This window comes from Ovis aries, chromosome 5 (assembly GCF_016772045.2).
Source record: "Ovis aries strain OAR_USU_Benz2616 breed Rambouillet chromosome 5, ARS-UI_Ramb_v3.0, whole genome shotgun sequence".
NCBI classification, from domain to species: domain Eukaryota; kingdom Metazoa; phylum Chordata; class Mammalia; order Artiodactyla; family Bovidae; genus Ovis; species Ovis aries.
In genome coordinates, this window is record NC_056058.1 from 5,275,633 (window position 1) to 5,298,019 (window position 22,387).

At 53.8% G+C, this 22,387-nt stretch overlaps 1 protein-coding gene and 1 long non-coding RNA gene across 3 annotated transcripts in view; one reads left to right on the plus strand and one right to left on the minus strand.

Annotated features, from left to right (window-relative positions):
• UNC13A (unc-13 homolog A) overlaps window positions 1–22,105 on the plus strand; it is a 69,492-nt gene extending 47,387 nt beyond the window's left edge. The window contains exons 30-44 of one of the 2 annotated variants that reach the window (XM_042249679.1): window positions 107–190; window positions 740–817; window positions 1,045–1,133; window positions 1,799–1,951; window positions 3,090–3,213; window positions 4,153–4,158; window positions 5,746–5,784; window positions 6,905–6,934; window positions 8,336–8,392; window positions 8,741–8,821; window positions 9,935–10,082; window positions 11,259–11,315; window positions 14,155–14,247; window positions 14,958–15,117; window positions 17,018–22,105. In XM_042249679.1, coding sequence (XP_042105613.1) covers window positions 107–190; window positions 740–817; window positions 1,045–1,133; window positions 1,799–1,951; window positions 3,090–3,213; window positions 4,153–4,158; window positions 5,746–5,784; window positions 6,905–6,934; window positions 8,336–8,392; window positions 8,741–8,821; window positions 9,935–10,082; window positions 11,259–11,315; window positions 14,155–14,247; window positions 14,958–15,117; window positions 17,018–17,318 — 1,500 coding nt within the window. In that variant the 3' untranslated portion in view covers window positions 17,319–22,105. The remainder of the gene's footprint in view (window positions 1–106; window positions 191–739; window positions 818–1,044; window positions 1,134–1,798; window positions 1,952–3,089; window positions 3,214–4,152; window positions 4,159–5,745; window positions 5,785–6,904; window positions 6,935–8,335; window positions 8,393–8,740; window positions 8,822–9,934; window positions 10,083–11,258; window positions 11,316–14,154; window positions 14,248–14,957; window positions 15,118–17,017) is intronic. The other variant, XM_042249685.1, reaches the window with a different exon arrangement.
• On the minus strand, window positions 9,208–12,922 carry LOC121819586 (uncharacterized). Its single transcript, XR_006059817.2, has 4 exons — window positions 12,701–12,922; window positions 11,287–11,664; window positions 10,175–10,314; window positions 9,208–9,715 (listed from the first exon to the last, which is right to left on the minus strand). It is a non-coding gene; the product is annotated as an uncharacterized LOC121819586 (long non-coding RNA).
• Window positions 22,106–22,387: the final 282 nt, after the last annotated feature.

A 22,387-nucleotide genomic window follows, 5' to 3' on the forward strand; every position in this document is an offset into this window, starting at 1 on the left:
TAGGTGCTCGTAGGGATTCAGGTTCATCCCTGATCTCACTCATGGTTCTTGCTGGGCCCATCTAAGCCCAGCCCCTTGTCTCACCCACCCTCTGTGTTCCCCCCAGACCATCAGTAATGTGCTCCTCCAGTATGCAGACATCATCTCCAAGGACTTCGCTTCCTACTGCTCCAAGGAGAAGGAGAAAGTGGTGACCTGCGGGGGCCCCTGTCCTCTTCCCCCCAACCCCATTCTGTACCCCCAGAGCATCCTTCCCCGGGCTCTGATACCTGTGTCTGCATGTATGTCCGACTGTGTGTGCGTGTCTCTGTGTCTGGCTGTGTGAGTCCAGGGCGATCTGCAGGGGAGGGGACACGTCTTCAATGTGCCATCGTCTGGCTGTTGTGAATGAAGTATGTATGTGAGCTTACAAAGTTTTGACCCCGTGTAGAAGAATGCTGGTGTGTGACTGGAGCTCCCCTTTCTGCTACTCCCAGAGGTCCAGCCCTTCTGGACTCACCAGGTCCAGCCTACCCAGAGGGGAAGTTCTCCTTCCCCATCTTCATCTCTAGAGATTCCCCCAGGACTCCCGGGGACCTGATCCCAAATGCTGTCTTCCATGCTCAGATGACCTTATGGGACCCCAGCTTCCTCCAGACACAGACCCTGTAACCATCTGAGGTCCCTGGCCATGGCAGGGTGGGGGAGGCCCTGGGGAGAGGTCCTGAGCCCTGACTCCCTCCTCTTTTCCCATCTGCAGCCCTGCATCCTCATGAACAACACTCAGCAGCTGAGAGTTCAGCTGGAGAAGATGTTCGAAGCCATGGGAGGGAAGGAGGTGAGCCAGGGTCTGGGCAGGGTCACTATCATCCCCATGTCCCCACAGGCCCCAGAGTTCGTACCTGATGAATTCCAGCTCAGCGACTTCATCAGACCCAAACAAGCAGTTTAACTGTCTGAGCCTCAGTTTCCTCTCCAGCTCCTTTCCCCTGAATTGGATGGGAAAATGCCCCTTCCGTGTGGATGCCCTATGAGCCTGACCTGATGTTCCTTCTCCCTCCTCAGCTGGATGCCGAGGCCAGTGACATCTTGAAGGAGCTACAGGTGAAACTCAACAACGTCTTGGATGAGCTCAGCCGGGTGTTTGCTACCAGGTGGGGGCATCTTCAGAGCTGGGAGCAGAAGGGAGGGGACAGCCCCCAGCCTGGGGCATCTGGAGACTCAGCAGATGTAGTGGCGAAGACCTCAGGCCCTTAGGAGCTATACAAAGCTGAGTTCAAGCCTAGATTCCCTGCTTACTACTGTGTGGCCTTGGGTGAGTTGTTTAATTTCTCTGAATGTCAGTTTACCCATCTATAAAGTGGGGATGATGATAACAATGTGAAAGTGTTGATCACTCAGTTGTGTCCGACTCTTTGTGACCCCATGGACTGTAGCCCGCCAGGCTCCTCTGTCCACGGAATTCTCCAGGCAGGAATACTGGAGTGGGTTGCCATTCCCTTCTCTAGGGGCTCTTCCTGACCAAGGGATTGAACCCAGGTCTCCTGCATTGCGAGCAGATTCTTTACTGTCTGAGCCACCAGGGCAGCTCAGATGGTAAAGATGATTAACAGTAGTACCTGAGTAGGACCATGTGATGAAATACACAACACAAGTAAATATCTTAGCCTGATGCCCAATTCTGCTATTAAACCCCACTCCTGTTATATGCCGTGGCTCTCTGATGCTGGTGATAAAAGGTCCACAGATCGGCCTCATCCTGCCCTTCTTCCAGAGGCCAGGAAAGTCTAATCTGAGGTCCTCCTCTCTGTGTCCCCAGCTTCCAGCCGCACATTGAAGACTGTGTCAAGCAGATGGGTGACATCCTCAGCCAGGTGAAAGGCACAGGCAATGTGCCAGCCAGTGCCTGCAGCAGCGTGGCCCAGGATGCTGACAATGTGCTACAACCCATCATGGACCTGCTGGATAGCAAGTGAGCCAGGCTGGGTGGCCTGGGGCCACAGGGAGGGCTCTCGAGTGGGGCCTCATTAACCTTGGGGCTGGCCTGGAGAGGATACTCAGGGCATGCTTGCTGGGTGGTGGTTGAATGGTTTGGACGGGCGGGTGAGCAGAGGCATGAAGAGATGGAAAGATTGGGTTAATGGGTTAATGATTGGAAGGATCAGTGGGTCAATATTTGTATGGATGAAGGGATGGTAAAAGACACGAGGGATGGATGGGTGGATGGATGAGTAGATTAAAAGAAAAATGCTTAGAAAGCTGTATGGAGAGTATATGGATAAAAGGGTGGATGGGTAGATGGATAAGATGGAGAGCTGGGTAAATATTTGGATGAATAACTGTTTGGAGGATAGGTATATGGATGTATGGGTGGGAGGATGGAAGAAAGGAAAGCAGGGAGGTAGGGAAAAGTGATGCTTGCTGTTGTTCAGTCACTAAGTCATGTCCAACTCTTCGCGACCTCATGGACTGCAGCATGCCAGGCCTCCCTGTCCTTTACCATCTCCCGGAGTTTGCACAAATTCACGTCCATTGAGTCATTTCACTTTCACTTCATTTTTTTTTCCAAAAAATTGATAGAGGAAGCATTAGGGTTGGGGGAAGGATGATTTGGTGGAGGGTGGCTAAGTTGTTGGAAGGATCGTGATGGATTGCCCTCTGTCAACCCCATATAGCCAGTCATGAACTCTGTCGTTTTCCCTCTCAAGGTTGTCCTCTTCCCTAGCATTCCCTTCTTCTCCTGAGCATGGCCCCAGCCCCATCATAGCCCCTTGTCTCCAACCTTCCTGTTCTAGTTCATCCCCCACTCTATTCGTTCAAATAGAAAAACCTGGCTCTCTCTCTTGAACACTCCACAGCTCCCCCATTGCCCTCATGCTAAGGCCCAGGCCTTCCTTCTAGATTTTGAGGCTCCGTCCCAGTCTCGCTCCTGCTGCTCTGTCCAGCTATCATTCACTCTTCCCCCCGTGCATCACACACTGTAACCCCATCAGACCGTCTTGCATGTCCATGGCATGCCTTCCCACCTTGCCCATGTAGTGAGGGGAAGGGGTTCCTCAGCTTGGGACCATCTAGGCCCTTTCTCAGACCTATCTATCCCTTGCCCCCAGCCTGACTCTCTTTGCCAAAATCTGTGAGAAGACGGTGCTGAAGCGGGTGCTGAAGGAGTTATGGAAGCTGGTCATGAACACTATGGAGAAGACCATCGTCCTGCCACCCCTCACTGACCAGACGGTGAGGCCTGCAGGGGGCCAGAGGGGACACCTGGGCCACCTCCTCTGGGAGAGCCCAGAGAGCTTGATGTCAAAGGCACTGGGGGCTTAGAGGTCATCCAGGCACAAGGCCATTTGAGGGTCCACCAGAAGGTCAGTGGGACCTTTCAGAAATCAGAGAGGTCACACATGGGTGAAAAGTCATAAAAGGGTCAAAAGGTCATTCAGGGGTCATTTAAGGGTCAGAGAGGTCAAGTCTAGGGGATATGGGGTCATAGGAGGAACAAGTGATTATTTAAAGGTCAGAGATTACCCAGAAAATAGATCAGCTTGGGCATCAGGCCATCCATGGGTCACAGAGGTTATAGGGGTCAGTGGGTTCATCAGAGGACTGTGGAGGTCAAGAGGCAAGGAGATACCCAGATTTCAAAGCTCAGAGGCCAATAGAACAGAGTTCCAGGAGGTCAACCAGAGGTTATAGAGAGCACGGAAGTTAACAGAGGTCAAGCAGAGGTCCGTGGTCATCTGGAGACCAGGACCGTGCTTCTGGGACTCTTCTGGGCACAGCCCAGGGATAGTGATCAGTCAGGCTGCTGGGTAGGGGTAGAGGGATTGTCATCTTCAGAGGGGTGTGGCTGGGTGTGGCTTCCCCTGGGGAGGTGTCAGAGCCTAAGGACAGTGAGGGCATGTGGTTAATGGCACAGCTTAGAGCGGGAGGAAGTTTCTGGGTGGATGAGGGAGGCTTGGGAGGGGCGGCGGGGGCAACCGAGAGGCAGTGATGGTGGGGGAAGCTGGGGACCTCTAGCTGCCCGCCCGCCCCCCTCCTCCCCTGGACTGGGCTGGGCTGGGACACGGGGTCAGCCCTTTGGTGCCGTCTCCGCCCCCTCCCTGGCTTTTCCGGGAGACTCACGGTGACTTATTCCCCCCTCCCCCACCGCCCCGCCCCCATCACGGCTGACAGATGATCGTAAGTAGAGGCCCCTCTGTCCGTCTGTCTGTCCGTCCGCTCTGTGTCTGGACTCGGCCCACCGCGTGGCTGCACCCCGCCCCCAGAGCCCCCTCCTCACCTACTGGCCCCCCACCCACTGTCCCACCTTCCGCCTAGATGTGCCTGTGTCTGTCTGGGGCGGGGCATGGGGAGGGGCGGGGCCGGGAGGGAGGGAGGCCACGCCCCACCCCGCCCAATTAGAAGTACGGAGGAGGGGCCTTCCGCCTTCCAAAAGCGGGGTCCACCGCCTTCACATCTGCTCATATGATTTAGTTAGAATCCACCCTTACTGCCATGCTGAGACGCCGCCAGGATATCTGGGTCTCTCCCTGAAGCTAAAAGAATGTTCAAAGTCAGTGGAACTTCTCTGACCTCCCTTTTCCACTCTGAACTGGTAGTAACCGTACGAACTACACCCTCACCACCCCGGTTCCCAAAGCTAGCGGATCAGGCAGACCGCACCATCACCGCTGCCCACCCGACTCCCGCCACACGTGCTAACACACAGGAATCCCAGACAGGCACCCAGGTGGGGACAATGTTGTGACTTCTTGGTGTCAGGCAGACTTGGCATCAAATCTCAGCCCAGCCGTTTTCTCTGTGACCTTGGGCAGTCACTTCACCTCCCAACCTCCATTTCCTTGTCTGGGGGGCGGGGGGGGGGGGCGGGGGAAAGAGGTTAATTGTAGCAGCTCTCTGAGTGTTGTTTTCAGAACCAAGTAGGATGATGTGTTCAAGTGCTCAACTCAGCGACTGAAGCAGAGCTCGCTACGTTAGAGCTAATATTATTGGTGGTGGTGGTAGTGTGTAGACGCATAAAAGGGCAGAGATCAGTTAGAACCACTCTGGAGTCCTCTTTTTGGGCAAGACAAGGCTCTTATAAAGTTCAAAGTTTTGTCGAAAACTTGCTCGGGCTCATCTCACTTCTTGTGGCTGCAGTCCGACTGTACCCACGCGGTGGCAGCCTATCCAACTACAGACAGTGTGTCTGTGGGTAGAGGGCTAAGGGAATGTACATTTGTTGAGGATTTCCTGAATTCCAGACCTCACGGCTATTGTTTCAGCTCACCTTCATGACACGTGTTTGAGTGAGATAGATATTATTCCATTTTACAGATGAGGAAAGTTGAGGCTCAGAGAGGAAGAGTCACCTGGTTAAAACCACATAGCGAATATATGCCAGGATTCAAATTCAGGTCTGTCTGAACATGGAGCCATTTACTTTCCTGTTGACTCAAAAACCAAGAGCCTCAAAAAAAAAAAAAAAAAAACCCAAGAGCCTCATATATACAGTAAATATAAATGGATTATATTTTGGCAGTGACTTCTCTCTCTCTCTGGCTCTGTATTTCTATTTCTCCTCTCTCTCTTCCCTGCCTCTCTGGCTCTCACACCTTTTGAGTCAGTCATTAAGGCACACACATTATCCCCCAGCAACTCTGTCACCAGCCCACTGTGCAGTGAAGATGCCCTTTACTTCCTATCCCCATGAGTGTGTTTTCTCACCCTGGGTTCCCACCCCACACAGCTTGCTAGGCTGATCACCCTGTGACATTGTCTCTGCAGGGCACCCTCTTGAGAAAGCATGGCAAGGGATTAGAAAAGGTAATGAGGGCCTCGCCTGTGCTGAGGCCCAGACTCTGCTGTGGCTGCGCGTGTGTGTGTGTGTGTCCATTTGCATGGGCAGGGAGGCCAGCTGGGGGTTCATGGGTAGGAGGTGGGCTCCCTAACCAAGTCCCACAAAACTAGGAGTCAGAAACAAAGTGGATCCCCAGGGACACGGCTTGGAACGCGTGTGTGTGTGTGTGCACACACAGCCCCTGTCCTCTCACAACAGTGCCCAAAGGGCTAACCCCAGTCCTGGGCTCAGCTGAAATTCTTTGGCCTCTGGAACGGCCCAGACACTGGACTGCCCTGGACTGAGACATGTTTTGTTCATTCTAATGGGTGTTTGTTGTAAGGAGATGGGAGCTGTGGTAATACATGAGCAGTTTCCCTTGCTGTGCACTCATACAGGAGCTATCGTGCCTCTGTGCACACAAGGTGTGTCTCCACTTCATGAAGAGAGGTTGTAGGGCTTCCAACTCACCCACCCAGCCCTTTGGAGGGCATATGTGTTCAGTATGTTCAGGCACTCTGTGCATGTATGTGCATCCCTCTGGGGGTGGAGAGTGTGTGGGTTTCTGTGTGTGATTGTACACACGTGGGCAAGTGTTTAGTAGTACATGTGTGTATCTTAGCTCTTGAGTTCTGCATGTGTATGTATCTTTGTACGTTGGTCCAGGTGTGTGTGTACGTAAACTTTCATACCCGCGGATATGCCTGGGTGTGTGTCTGTGTTTTGTGTGAACTTGTGATACTTGTGTTAGTATGTTTCTTTTAGAGTCAGGCCTGCTGGGGTAAGGCCTTGGGAGCTGAGGAAGGAGAGACCCCAAGCTCTGTCTCTTTTTTCCCCTCCTCCCCAAGGCACCCCATCTTGGGGCAGGCTGACTATGGGATTGGGTACCTGTCCCCAGGCTGATTCTAGTCTCCTGGCAGTTCAGAATCTGACCCTGAATCCCCACCAGGGGCTGAGGGGAGGTGCCTAGCTGGGGAGGGGGTCCAACATTGGACCCAGAACCTGGGAGGGAGCCTGTGGGCTGTGTGATGAGGGGGGCAGGAAACCCCACTGAATATCTTCTCAGCAGCAACCCAAACTCTGACCCTCACCTGATTCTCTCCACAGGGCAGGGTGAAATTGCCAAGCCACTCAGATGTAAGACCGGCCTCTCACTGTCTGTCTGGCTCCCACCCTCACCCCTTGCCCCCCAACCCCACCCGTGCCTCTTTCCACTTCTGTGATCCGTGCCGTCTGGGGTGTACTGTGACCCTGTCTGTCGGTCTCTTCTTCCTCTGTCTGTCTGGCTTGCTCGTGAGGGGTGGCAGGGGTGGGTGGCAAGTGGGGAGGAGGGTGTGGCAGGGGAAACCGAGGCCCAGCCTGGGCTCCCGAGTAACTGTGCCTTGTGACAGCCTCGGGGAATCACAGGCAAGGACTGAAAAGAGCAGCTGCAGCCAGGACGATAGTGCTGATACCACTAGCGGCAGGGTGACTGGATCCCACTGGCCAGCTTGGAAAAGCATCAGTGTGATTCCAAATATCCCAGCTGAAAATGGCCCTCCTCCCTGCTTAGCCTTGCCCAGGACTCCCAGGCCACCCCAGGACTCTAACCTCAATGATACTCAGCCCCACCCCCCACCACCCCCTAAGCTAGTGTAGGTGCCCCTAGCGGCCCGGGGAGGAAACTGAGGCCCAGAGAGGGCTTGAGACGTGTCCCAGTTCACTCGGCATCATGATGGGGGGTGAGAGGCAGGATATATAGCTTCCAGGCCAGGGCCCCGTCTCCCCTAGCGCTGCCCATGACCTTGATAACCGAGTAGTAATAACTGTGAACACTGAACAAAGACATGTTTAGTCCCAGCTAAGCCACAAATGGAATAGGATTTCCTCCATCGGAGATGGGAAAACTGAGGCTCAGAGAGGTTCAATGACTTGCCCAGGACCACACAGCAGAGCTGGGATTTGAACCCAGGCCCACCTGGCCCATCGGAGCCATAACCAGGATGTTATCTTGCTGATGTCTGTTTTGGGGAGGAATGGGAGATGGGTCCAGAGGTGGGTGTTAAGGGGGAGGATTCTTTCTTTAAAAGTTCAGGTTAACATTCCCCTACCCACCCCCTCTGATTACTGGGGAAGTTCTCCCACAGAGGGAGCGGGCCCATGGTGGGTGGTAGGTTTCACCAGAGTCCGTCCTGTGGTTTCCTCAAGGCTCCGTGGCCCCGGGGCTGGCAAGTCCCACTCATACCCAAAAACATCAAGTTGCCCTCCCGCTGCCCCGTTTCCTTCTCTGTGCCATAAACCTGGGGCCATGGTGGAGGTGGGAGGATGGGTAGTGCCCCCCACAGGACTGAGATTTCTGGGGACAAGGTCACCATCTCCTCCTCAGCACTTTCTGGGGGTTCCAAACGTCTGTCCCCAGGGCGCAACCTGGGAACAAGGTTGTCCAGAGCCTTTGGACAAGAACCAAGGTGGCGTCCAGGGCTAGGGTGTCAGTGGGGGCTTGGGCACTGGGCAGGAGGGCTCCACCCTCACCGGGGTTATGTCGGTTATTACCCACAGGGAACCCAGATGATCTTCAATGCAGCCAAGGAGCTGGGTCAGCTATCTAAACTCAAGGTGAGGCCAGGGGTGGGGGGCTTCCTGGGGAAGAGGTCTGAGAATAGTGGCGTGCTTTGCAGGCTCAAAGGACAGAAGCCCTATTCAGAATGGCTTAAGCACAATTTATTTCCTCAGTGTATTGTAAGGTTCAGCTTCAGATACAGCTTGATCGCGGAAAATAATTATTCAGCAAATGTGTGTTGAGCACGAATCATGTGTCAGCCACATGCTAGGCACTGAGAGCACAGTGATGAAAGACCCACTTGTCCAGCTTCTTGGAGTTTAGCGAAGATGAGACCCATACATAGGCAGATCTCCAGGGAAGAGTTTGCACTGCCCACCTGGCCCCTCTCTTCATCCATCCAGGACCACATGGTACGAGAAGAAGCCAAGAGCTTGACCCCGAAGCAGTGTGCAGTTGTTGAGCTGGCCCTGGACACTATCAAGGTGAGAGGCCCCTCCCCTGCCCATCCCAGGTGGGGCAAGCAGAGGATGTGGCTAGTGTGGACATGAATCTAGGCTGCAACCCACTTTAATCCATTCCATTTATAAACACTCCCTGATCACCTTTCTTTGTCAGTTCCCAGCTGGCTGAGGGCAGACCCCTGTGGACATCCCCAGCTCTGTTGGGTCAGGACAGGGTTTTGGAAAGGATGGGAGAGTCCATGGAGGGCTTTCTGGAAGACAGCACATGGGAGGTGGAGTTTGAGGAATAGAAATTCACAAGGCAAAACAAATAGAGCACTCTTAGACAGGGAACCAGCCCTTCCAAGAACATGGAGACATGAAAGGGAGCTGTGGTTTCCATGAAATAAAAAGTGTGAAGACTACTCTTGTAGTAGGAAATGTTTTGTTGAAATGGAGAATTACAGCAAAATGTGGTTGGCGACATATTAAGGAGGGGTGGTTAAGGAAAACCCTTTGAAAACTTAAAGAAAGACAGGGAGCCAGCCATGGCAAAATGGAAAATTAGGGGTGGGGACTGGGAGGACCTTCTCACCAGCAAACAGAGAAAGTGCAAAGGCCCTGAGGTGAGAGAAGACTTTGGGAAAGAAGGTTAGGAGACTGCAGGTTAGAGCTGCAAAGGGCCTGGGAGGGGGTGCAAGACATGGGTGTTATTGAGGGTGCTGGTAGCCCACCTGTGGGTTTGGGGCAGGGTAAGGGTGGGAGTAGCAGGACCTGTTTTTTTTTGTTAGTTTGAATATTTATTTATTTTTATTTATTTATTTGGGTGTGTTGGGTCTTCCTTGCGGCTCGCGGGGTCTGAGATCTTCAGGGCAGCATGTGGGATCTTCAGTTACAGCAGTGAACTCTCAGTTGCAGCATGTAGGATCTAGTTCCCTGACCAGGGATTAAAACCATACCCCTTGCATTGGGAGCGCAGGGTCTTGGCCACTGGACCACCAGGGAAGTCCTGGGCCCTGGGTGTTCTGAAGACCCGCCCTGTCGACCCACCCATCACAGAAGAGGGCAGCAGAGTAGGGGCGGGGCGTTGGGGCTGCCCAGCCCGAAAGGCAGGTCGAAGGTCAGCCTGACCTCTCTCTACCCTGCTCCCCACAGCAATACTTCCATGCAGGTGGCGTGGGCCTCAAGAAAACTTTCCTGGAGAAGAGCCCAGACCTGCAGTCCCTGCGCTATGCCCTGTCCCTCTACACTCAGGCCACCGACCTGCTCATCAAGACATTCGTGCAGACGCAGTCGGCCCAGGGTAAGGAGCCGCTGGTTAGCGCGAAGAAAATCCCGCCTTCCCTGGGGGCAACCCAGCCCCAAGCCCCTGCGTGGCGGTCGCCTTGGACTCACCTCTGTGACGTCACGATCCCGGGAAGAATTGACAGCTCCGGGGCGCACGTGAGCTCCATGATGTCACCGGGCCAATGAATGATCTACAGCTTGTAGGAGCGGGACCTCTGACGTCAATGGGCCAGGAGGGAATGCATCTCCTGGGAAAACCCATGACGTCAGGGGGTCAGGATGTAATTGAAATCTGTAGAGAGGGACCTCTGTCCGCAAGGACCAAGGAGTGATTGACAGCTGTTAGGGGCGGGACCTCGACTCCTTGGTTCCAGAGAGTGGTTGATAGCTTTAGGGGAGGGGCTTGTGACGGCGGAGACAGTGATTGACATCCCTGGCAGGGGCGGGATCTCTGACATCACGTGGCCAAGGAATGATTGGCAGTTCCGGGGGAGGGACCTCTGGAAGAATGGTTGAAAGTACCCTGGGAGGGACCTCTGTACTGTCGGGGGCTAAGAAGTGACAACACCAGAGATGGGAGGGACGCCGACCTGGAGGGGGCGGACGGAGAGGGAGTTCTTATTTCTCAAATTCTCTCTTTCTCTTTCTTCTCTTGCCTCTGTCTCCTGTCCATCTCTGAGTTCGCACACAGCAGCTGGGGCTGGGGGGCAGGACTCCAGGGTCCTAGTTCCCCTCCCTGGGGACCCTCCTTTTCAAAATTGGCCCTAAGAGTGCAGACACGGGCGAGAAGGTTGGCCGCTAACCCAGGCTTAGTACCGGCAGTGGAAGAGGAGGCTGGGGTGAGGGGAGCTAAATCCTGCGGCCACCAGCTGCCCCCTTCCCCCCGAGTCAGCCCAGGGCTTAGGGCCCTCCCTGGGCGTCGGGCCTCTGCGCTCAGCTTCGTGCCCAGCCCACGCTGCTGCTTTTAGTGTTCCTGGTGTCCCCCCCGGAGCGGGAGGCTGTCTGTCTGTCCGTCTGCAGCTGACGTTTCTCTCTCTTGTTTCTCCTCCCTCTCACTCGCCGCCCCCTCTCCGCGCCTACCCTGCTCCTCGCCCGCACACTCGCCCTCCATCCTCGCCTCTCTCTCGCTCGCTCGTCTTTCCCCTCCCTCTTCCCTCCCCTCCTTTCTCCACCTCCCCACTCCCGTGATTAGTCCATGGTGGAAAAGGGACTAGGTTTACCCTTAGTGAAGACATTTATCCTGAGAAGGGTACGTGCTTCCGCCGCCCGCCCGCCCGCGCCCGGTGCCCGGTGCCTGCACCCCTCCTGGCCCGGCTAGTAAAAGGCCCGTCCTTCCGCCTCCCAGGCCTGCGGGGCCTCGCCCAGGCCCGACTGGCTTCAGGGGTGCCTAGGCGGACCAGGGGGAAGGACGGCTTGCTGGTTCCACGTGGGGAAGGAGTAGCGATTCGAGTTGGAATCCGTTTCTCCCTAGGTGCTGCTCTTAACCCAGATCCCGGGTCCCCCAGACAGGTGCTTGCCCATCTCAGATTCCAGCTGTGCCACTCCGTGGGTGGGCGCCTCCCGCAACCGGCTGCCTCCTTGAGCCTCAGTTTTCTCATCTGTAAAATGAGAACAGTCAAGGACCCTAATTCATAAGATTATTTTTAGCACTAGATGAATTAAATTTAGAACAGTTCTTGACATGTACTAGCTGGCAGCAATTGTTAGTTGTATTATTATTGTTATTTTTATTTATGTCACTTTTATGAGCAAAGAAAACGAGCATTTTTCAGGCTCTAACTCTGAGCTAGCCTTTGTGCCAAGCATTTCTCGGTATTCTAGAAGACATTCCTTTAGGTTGCCCCTCAGGGTGATCCGTTATTCCATAGATGAGGAAGCTGTCTCAAAGGAGATTAAGCCCCTTGCCCAAGGAACCTTCCCCTCAAGGGGGCCTGGGATTGGGGGAGTGGGGGTGGGGTTGGGACAAGCACAGAGAGGCCTGGAAAGACACTTCCCCTTGGAGCCAGCAAACCATGGGATGGGGGCGCCCAGCACTGCCCCCCTCCCCCTTCTTACTAGCTTTGGCCATGATCTGACCCCTCACCCCACCCACCACTGTCCGACTCTCCCCTGGCACCTCTCAGTCTGGCCGGGATTGAGCTTGCTATGAAGCATCAGCCTGGGGTGGGGGTTGGGGGGGGTGAGGCTGAGCATGTGACTGGTTGGGGGAAGTGGGGTGGGAGCCTGAGATGACAAGGAAGGCAGCCTGGGGTGGGTGGCAAAGATAAGGGGGTGCACACCCCAATACTGGGGCAATGGGGGACTTCTGCCCCCTGAGCCTTGGTCACTAACCGCACAGAGCCAGGTAACCTGATCAACCTTGGACTGACCCATTCTCCTACCCCACCCCACCCAACTTTCCCCCTGTTCCTCCCCCCATGCATGGGGTGCTCCAGGCGTGGTAAGCTTCCTGAGGGGCAGGGGAGGGGCCTGGTGGAGGTGCTGGCGGTCACAGGTCCCCAGGCCCCACAGGATGCCCTTCCCAAGAGTCACGGAGGGTTGGGGACAGAAGCTTCTAAACTGCTCATTCAATGATCCCCATCAGAATCAATCAATCACGATGCTTGTCATGGCTGAAACTGAAAAGTTCCTTACCTTGATTCAGGCAGACTAGAGAATTTGTGAGCCTGTAACTGAAAGCCTAAGGATTGATTTGCCATCTGGATCTAGAGCCTCCAACAATGCCATTGGTCATTGGTCTCTGTTGAGACCTCTGTGGGATGAGCTGTCCCCTCACTGGGCCTTGGAGCAGCTTAACCAGACTCTTCTAAGAGTTACAACAAAAGTCCTGGGGCCAGTTCCTATTGGCCCAGATTGGGTCACATGGCCATCCCTGAGCCAATCACTGAAGCCATGGCCAGGGACAGCTCTGATTGGGCAGCCCTGGGTCATTTAGCCATTCCTAAAGTGCGAGATGGAGCTACAATGTCTGAGGTGAGGTAGGGACATGCCTCAGTGGAAACTTGAGATGGTCCATTGGAAAAGGAATGGGAGAGAAAATAAAAAATATCTCTACAAGATGTCACTTCAGCAGAATTGAGAATTCTGGGTCATGTTGTCACAGAGTGTTAGAGGAGGATGAGAATGGAGGGAGGTGAGGAGAGGTAATAGTGAGGATGTATCAGGAGTGACTGCAGGTCACAGAAAGGACTCTGATTATTTCGGAGTGAAATGAGAGCCTTGGAAGGGTTTTGAGCAGAGGAGGGATACAGTCTGACTTAGGATTTCTCTGGCTGTGTACTGAAAGAAGCTGAGCGGAAAGTGTCGGGAGACACAGTAGAGACTACTACAACAGTTTAGAGTGGCCTAGTTGGCCCTGGGACGACAACTGTTGGCCGAGCTCCGGTCACATGACCATCCCTGAGCCAATCACTGCAGCCATGGCCGGAGAATGCTCTGATTGGGCACCTGTGGTTCATTTAGCCATACCCGAAGTGTGAGATGGAGCCACATGGTTGATGGGGACTGAACCAGGATGGAGGCTGTGGAGATGGGCCAGAGTCTGGATGTATTCTGAAGGCAGACCTGGCAGTATCTTCCACCATATCAGTACTTAGCGAGGAAGTGAAAACAAAAAAAGGGGCTAAGGACTGAGGTATAGGTGCTGCTACAGTTTGAAGGTCAACAGAGGAATGGGAAATGGAAAAAGAGAGGAAGAAGGAGAGACTAACTGTAAGACGAGAACTTGAAACGTGTAGCCTTGTTGCAGCCAAGAGGAGAAACTGAGGCACCGTAAGCCAGATGTGTCAGATGCTGCCAAGATGGTGTGAACGATGAAGACTGAGTCTGATGACAGGGAATGAAGAAGAGGACATCAGGCTCAGAGAAGTTAAGAGATGTGCCTGAGATCACACAACAAAGCAGTGAAAGGCCAAGGATTCCCGGCCTCCTTATGAGCACCCATCTTCCCAGCCTGCCCTCAGTGCCAACCTGTCATGGCTGATGACCTGATGCCGCCAGCATATGGTGGGTGGGAGGCAGTCCATGTCCTTTCTGGTGGGTGGGAAAGAATGAAGCTCATGCCAAGTATTCTCCCCTGCCCCGCCCAGGCTCGGGGGTGGAAGACCCTGTGGGTGAAGTCTCCGTCCACGTAGAGCTCTTCACTCATCCAGGAACCGGGGAACACAAGGTCACAGTGAAAGGTGAGTAGCCTGAGGTGGGAGAGAGAGTGCCTCAGCCAAGATGCACTAGATTCTAAGACTGAAACCAAACTCAAACAGGCTTAAGGAAGAATTTTTTTTTTAATTTAAAAAAATGCCTTCATAAAACTGAAATGTTCAGAAGTATCCACCTTCAGGCACAGCTGGATCAAGAGGTACAAAGAGTGTTACAGGACTCATTCCACTTTCTCTCCCAGCTCTGCTTTCCTGCTGTGGGCTTTAATTTTCTAGTTAGAACACAGATTGGTCTGTTTTATCCAAGACCTAAAATAACAATGGCTTAAACAAGATATTATTAGATGGAATGAGTCTTACTCTGGGGTAACTCCAAGAACAATCAGCCCAGAACTGACGTGGAGGCTTCACAGTGTTGGGGATCCAGTCTCCAAACATCTTTTGCCGTATTTTTATCCCTAATGTGTTTTCTTCCTCTATAGGGTCCCAAAGAACTCAGCCCCCATCAGCTTCTCAGTCTGCAGCTAGGGGAAAGAGAAAATGTAGGGCATTCTCCCTGCCTTTGGGGCATTCCCCTGCTGAAAGCTGTTTGCGTCACTTCCTCATACATCTAATTGGCGTGGTCATATTTAGCTACAGAAGCATGCTGGGAAATGTAATCTTTCAGCCAGGCTTCGAAAACCGCAGCTCTGTACTGGGGAACCCTAAGCAGTCTTACCTTTTAATTCCCCCAACAGTGGTGGCTGCCAATGATCTCAAGTGGCAGACTTCTGGCATTTTCCGGCCATTCATCGAGGTCAACATCATTGGGCCCCAGCTCAGTGACAAGAAACGCAAGTTTGCGACCAAATCCAAGAACAACAGCTGGGCCCCCAAGTACAATGAGAGCTTTCAGTTGTAAGTCTGGGATGCTTTGGGGAGCGTGGCTAGGGGACATGACCCGGTATGAACCTCAGGGGCCAGTAGGTGGGAGGGATGTCTGGTGCACCATGGTTTCTGGGATCAGGAACAGGAGGGATCACATCGTAAGTGGGGATGGTGGGAAAGGAGGTACCTTAGTGCAGGAGTGACACCAGGATGGGGGTCAGCACCTTGGGGGACACACAGGTCAGGGTCGGGGACAGTGAGTATGATATGATAGCATAGCGAAGGCTCATGAAGGGGAGAAGATGTCTGGCCAGAAGGAACATGTTGACCTGGGGCATTTCTGGGGCTAAAACTTCTGGTCTAAGAGGCATGGGTGGTCATGATGAGGCAAGAAACTTGGGGCTGAGGGACTGAGGGGCATAGGGGTGGACCTCCTGGAGTCAGCAATGAGCTTTGTTGGTGCTATTGGGATAGGTCATCTGGAGAAGTCTGCTCTGGGGGACAAGATTGGAATGTGGCTTGGTCCAGGGCATGGGGATATATGTCATGTGGGTTGGGCTGAGATCACATCTAGATGGGGCTTCGCAACAAGCAAGAGTAATCTTGGTCAGGGGCGTCAGGGACCTAGAGGGGTGGATGATTTATAGGGAACATAAATAAGTCTGATCAAGGTATACCTGGGGTGAGGGTGAGGGTTGGCAGATCTTTGGATCATATGTGAGCCCCACTGGGCCAGGGTAACACTGGGGAGGTGTTCTTGGGGGACAGAGTGCAGCAGGGTAAGGGGGCATCAGAGCTGAAGGGAGGGGCCCTGGAGGGACAGGAACCTGGCCAATCATATCAGAGAAGAGCTCCTGGTCAGAGGACTTTGGAAATGTAGGTCACCTAAAGCAATACCTGGGAACAAGAGCACCACCATAAGTAGGGGCAGATATCTCCTGGGGGTGGGCCCAAGTAGTTGAGGGCTAGGAATGCGGCCTGGGAAGGAGATGCAAGGGATCAGTGCCAGTGTAGCCGGAAAGAAGAGAGTTCTTGACTAGCCAGCATCAGGGCAGGACCCAGCTGCAGGAACTCTGTAACCTGGAGGAGGGGGAAGAGTGCTAGAGTGGGTAGTCACTCATGGTGAGACATCAGGGCAGGGTTATATGGAGAGGGCATCTTGGGGGTAAGAAGAGTAGGCTAGGGAGCGTGGGGGAGGGGCCACGTCAAGGGGAGAACTTGGGTTCAGATGGGAGCCTGGTAAAGGGTCTTCTGGGTGCCACCTCTGGGTCAAGGTGGTGGAGGCAGCGGTTCAGCAGGCTGTGGGTGTGGGCGCTGGTATCATGGGGTGGGAACACGGCGCTCTTGGGGTGAGGATGTGGCTTGGCTGGGGGCTGGGAGTAGTTTCATGGGGGTGTCGTTGAGTGAGAAGTGAGAGAAGGAAGGGTGGAGAGAATGGGCAAGGATCATGCTAGGGAGAGGAGTTGTCAGCTGATGTGGCCGTGGCCCAGCATGGGGTTGTGGGGCAAGACACCTGGGGCAGGGGCAGAGCCAGGCTTATTCTCTTGGAAGGCTATGAAAATCAGTTCAGTTCAGTCACCCAGTCGTGTCGGACTCTGCGACCCATGGACTGCAGCACGCCAGGCTTCCCTGTCCATCACCAACTCCTGGAGCTTACTCAAACTCATGTCCATCGAGTTGATGATGCCATCCAACCATCTCATCTTCTGTTGTCCCCTTCTCCTCCTGTCCTCAATCTTTCCCAGCCTCAGGGTCTTTTCCAATGAGTCAGTTCTTCGCACCAGGTTATGAAAATAGATCACTCAATGTGGGCGTGGCCCAGCCTCGGAATGCCCGGGTGTGGGCGTGGCCCGGTGAGGGAGGAGGAGTCGCCGGTGGGGTTGGTTGGCCAGGAAGGCGAGACCTGTCCTCACTCTCCGCCCTCCCGCAGCACGCTGAGCGCTGACACAGGCCCTGAGTGCTACGAGCTGCAGGTGTGCGTCAAGGACTACTGCTTCGCGCGCGAGGACCGTACGGTGGGGCTGGCCGTGCTGCAGCTGCGCGAGCTGGTCCAGCGCGGGAGCGCCGCCTGCTGGCTGCCGCTTGGCCGCCGCATCCACATGGACGACACGGGCCTCACGGTGCTGCGCATCCTGTCGCAACGCAGCAATGACGAGGTGGCTAAGGAATTCGTCAAGCTCAAGTCGGACACGCGCTCCGCCGAGGAAGGCGGTGCCGGGCCTGCCCCCTAATGCGGTGCACGCAGGCAGGCACCATTGCGCCTGCGCAGAGCGCGCAGGGCGGGGCGGTGCCTGCGCGCTTGGACCTCCCTGAGCGCGAGTCTCCGGGCTCTGAACGGAAGGCATCCCGCCTTTGCGCCTTTGATTTAGTTTCCCATTCTGGGGAAAGGTGAATGGCAGCGCCCCGCCCCCTCAGGAGGCCTTGCGCCAGGGCAAGAGGAAGGAAGAAGCCACATCCCCCCTACTTGAGGCCACTCCCCAGCGTCTAGGGGCTTTTCGAGCTGTAATGGGAGGAAAACCAGCCCCTATAGAGGAGGCCAGGTCCCAGAGCTGTGTTACCTGGACTCCCTGCCTCCTGCCCCCTGGAAAAGCCATAAGATGGGTCCCAACCTTTGGGGCCCAAGACCAATTTGCCAAGTATGGAACTCTCAGCTCCCTTGAGGGGCGGGCCTTGGGCAAGGGGCAGGGTTTCCTGGCGCGCCCCCTGGGGTGGTGTGGGGACTGGAGGGGCTAGGGTGGTGGTTAGAGAGCCCCCCCACCAAGGTGGACCAGAGTCCCTTTTGATGTTTGTGCAAAAAATAAACAGGGAAGGGGAGAGGATGGGATTTCAAAAGCACATGCGCTCTTGGGCGCCCAGACCCGGCCAAGGGGTCTGCTCTGGGACATCCACGCTGCCCCAGCTTCCCTACGGGGTTTTGCCTCCCCCGTTCCCCACCACATATCCAATCCTTATATCATAGAGTTCAACCCACTCATTTGACAGATGGTAAAGCCGGGGCCCAGAGAGCTGCTTAAGATAATGCCGAGGGTTCCAGTACCACATCCCCTCCCCATTCTCTTTGGCCTGTGTGCCCCTTTGAAGGGTGAGCTGAGATCGCATAAGCCGATACAGCTCCCCATTGCTGCTAACCCCCCTCAGGGGACTGCCCCCAATCCTTAAAGAGGTGGGGGTTCAGGGCCAAGTCCCCCAGTGCCCCCTTCCACCTCTGGCTGCCAAGCAAAACCCCTGCCTTCACTGCTTTCCATTGGGACACCGGGGTTAGATACCTGAGAACTCTTGATCTCCCACCAAAATAGAGTGAAGGTTTGGGATTTCCTGGACCAACCACTTCTTCCTCCCCTAGAATGCTCGAGTCAGGAAAGAATGGAAAGGGACCAGAAACTTGAGGGGTGTGTGTGTATGTGTGTGTGTGAGTGAATATACAGATTTGCTGGGGAGCTTACTCCCCCCAAATTTCATTCATTCATTTAAACACACAGGCCACAGGATACCTCAGGTGGCGCCTCTAGCTGCCTGAAACACTTCCTCCACCAGGGATTTTGGGGCAGTTTGGCCAAGTTTCTCCATTTTAGTTCACACAGGCATTTTGGGAGCTGTTTTGGGAAAGTTTGGCATGGCTTGTCTTTGCTCAGGATCTGCTTTTTCACATTGGACCAGTATGTGTATGCTGTGGGTTTTTTCCCACCAGACTGATAAATACAGGATTGTGCTGTACTAGGGAAAATTTTAAACAGAGGGATGAGAAGAGAGTTAACTGGGCTCCTGGAGTGATGGGGGCTACCTCAGAGGGGGAAGGGCTTTCTGTGGAGGTGAAAAGTGTAAAGGAACCACCCATTGGAGAGAAAAGAGCTCCAGGCAGAGGGAACTTCGGATGCAAAGGCTTGGAAGTGGGCTGACTTGAAGCATAGCCAGGTCAGGTGGCTGGAGCTGAGTCAACCAATGGGGTGGTAGGGGATGCTGATGAGGTTGGGAAGGCCTGCTGAGGTCTCAGACCAGGTGGGATCTGGTATAAAGCCCTGAGGAGTTTTGATTTTACCCTAGAGGCTTGGGAGGCCCCAGGAGATTTTAAATCTGGGAAGAGTCTGGATTTCAGGTTTTGACTCTCCCTCTGGCTACCTCATGAAGAATAGACTGATGTGGTGTTGGGGGTGGGAGGGAGGACAAGATGCTTTCAGGACACTGAAATTAATTCTTGGAAAGATTTTGGAGGATATATTAAAAACTATGCCTTAGATGAGTCCCAGGGCCCCTTGGTACAGATGTCCTGATTGGGCACTGCCCAGGGGTTGAGCATCTCTAAGGAGGCCATGTGCAAACTAAGGGTTGTATATTTATGGTAATGGTTTCCCCATCTGTGAACAAGAGTTTGGATGAAGCCGCTGTTATTTCTAATTTACCTGGAAGTATTTTTGTGTCCCATAAATTCCCTGGTGGCTCAGACTATAAAGAAACCACCTACAATGCGGGAGACCCGGGCTCGATCCCTGGGTTGGGAAAATCCCCTGGAGAAGGGAATGGCTACCCAGTCTAGTATTCTTGCCTGGGAAATCCCATGGACTGTAGCCCAAGAGGCTCCTCTGTCCATGGGGTCACAGTGAGTCGGACATGACTAAGCGTTTTGAGCGTGTGTAAATCCAGGCAGTTTCAGGTGACTAATGGTTTGGAATTACAGATTAGGATGAAAGTTCTCATTCAGGATGGTGGGGCAGGAGGGCCCCTCCACCCCAGGGACAACAGACAGGCTGGAGGTGTCTTGCGGGGAACTTGAAGTCTCCATCATGAGGCCCAAAAGGGAAATTTGAACTTCAGACCATCCAAGAGGTGGAGGTGGGCTGGATGGCTGACTTGGAGATGAGGAGAGGAACAACGTCCGAAGGGGAGTTAATCTGTGATTTGGAGTAGGCTCTGAAAGACTTTTCGAATGACTGGCAGAAAAGGGCAGGGGGAGCTGAGCTTCTGCCAGACAAAGCCAAGATGTTTCCCAAACACTTTATTGGGAGGTGCTCTGGTCTAAGGGTGTGAGTGAGTGAGAGTGTGTGTGTGTGTGTGTGTGTGTGTGTGTGTGTGTGTGTGTACAGGGTTCCCCAGCACCGGCCCAGGCACATGGAGGGAGCCTCAGGGAGTATTTGTCAAATGACGTTTTCTGACTCCCAGGCTAAAACTGTTCGGGAAATTTTCTCTCGCTTCTTTCCCCCAGAGCATTCATAGTCATTCCTCAAACTCATCACAAATACTCCCTTCTGTGGAAAACCTCCAACCCCCTCAGGACTTCCCCAGCCAGTGTCTCTCCTCTGTCTGCCCCTCCCGCAGCCTCTGTCTCTGATGCCATGGAGCTGAGGGTATCTGTGAAAGGCACTCTTTCCCCCCAAGAGGGGCTCTGAAGCCCCTCAAGAGCCCCAATTTCAGTGAGCAAAGGCTGGGCCCGGGGAGCGGGATGTTGGGGAGGGGGTTCTAACTGAATTTTGTCTCAGGCAGGGAGTTCTGTGTGTGCCCACACATTCACAGGTGTCTGTCCATACCAACCTTCCCCTCCCACACAGATCTAGGCACCCAGGAGGTATTTCCAGCAGACTGGCTGAGCCACAGGGCAAAGAGTAAAGAGAGGACAGAGGGGACTGGAAGTGTTTGAAATCAGAACGTCCCTCTATGGGAACGACAAGGCTCAGAGAGGAGCAGAGGGCCACCCAGCATTGGACGATACCTTTGGGCTTCCACCATTTCACCTGGGGTGCCTGGGGTTCTGAGCACAAGTGGGGTCCTGGCATTGCATTGGGACCTTGCTCCATGCGGGGAACTCGCCCCAGATTTTCATGGATCAGGAAAAGGATAAAATAGGCTCGTAATGGGATCCGGGTGGGGTGGGGGTGACCTTGAGGGACATAGCCAATCCCCTCTCAAAAGGGAGGAGACAGTAAGGACCCAAAGAAGAGAAGGGAGGGAAGGAGAGAAAAGAGGGGTGGGCAGACGGACAGAGGAAGAAGTCAGAGCATCAGATCGTGCCTGGATGGGAACAGCCCGAACTTTGAAATGAAGAGAGAGCAATTCAGAGATGAGGCTGCAGAGACAGGAGAGAAAGGGCAAAAACAGAACTAGAAGGAAGAGGGACCTCCTTGCTCTCTCCAGTCTGTCCTCAAAAGATTTACCTAAAATAAGGAGGTGCCCAGGGGCATCCCCCAGTCCTGATTCTCCGGCACTACATCCTGAAACCTCACCATGCCCCCATCAGAGATGCAAAAAAAAAAAAAAAAAGACTTAGCCAACTAGAAATCCTTGGGACCTCTCCGGCTGGGACCTCAGAGACCTTTCTGTCCTTCACCCCCAGCAATGTCCATCTTACAGGTGGGAACACTGAGACACAGGGGTAGAGGGGAGGCAGTGCAGAGTTGCCCCAATTCTGCTGCTCAGGCAGAGAGGGAGGGGAACTCGCTGCGGAGCTGCTCTCCATCATGACCCCTGCCGTCCCCTTGAACATCCTTTCCTAATAATTGTCAAGGACCAAAGTCATTTTCGCTGACACGTGTTGCTTTTCTCTTTGCCTTTTTTTTTTTTTTAAGAGACAAATCAAGCTGACAGTGTCAAGTAGGACCCCCTCCATCTGCCCCCCGCCCCCCGCCCAGCCATAGTGACTCTTGTGCAAGGCACAGGTCACTGGCGGATGGTCCCTAGGCATCCCTGGCTACACTGTCAGGGAAACTCAGACCCCACCTCTGGCCCCGGCCCCTTGAGACCCTGAAACCTGGCCACGCAGTCCAGGGAGGTTCTTCCTCCACACACCTTCTCTTAGCATGTGATTGCAAATGTGAACTCAAAATGCTGTTTGTCTGTTTTAATTCCATCCCGTCAGTCTGGCATCTGCACAGATGTCCCCATTTCTCTGTAAATATTGGAACAAATGTTTAAAACCAACGAGAAGTGGTCATGAATGCATGGTGTTGAGATGTTTTGCACTATTCTGACTTTTTGGTCTCTGTAAAAATATTTTATTAACAGCAGACATTAAAAGAAGAAAAAGCACACAGCCTCGATGCATGGTGACTTCCTTGTCTTCCTAAATTGGCCAAAAAATCACAAAGCACCTACTGTGAGCAGCCACTGTTCAATATACTTCCCGCCCATGAATGCAAATCATTACAATTACCATGGTCCCATTTCACAGAGAAGAAAGCAGGTCCAGGGAAGGGAGATACTTTGGAAGGGATGGAGCCAGGATCTGAACCCAAGATATTGGGCAACTGTCGCTCTTTGCTCAAACAAGTTAAGACACAAATGCCAGGGACGCACTCAAATTCTACCCACTCAC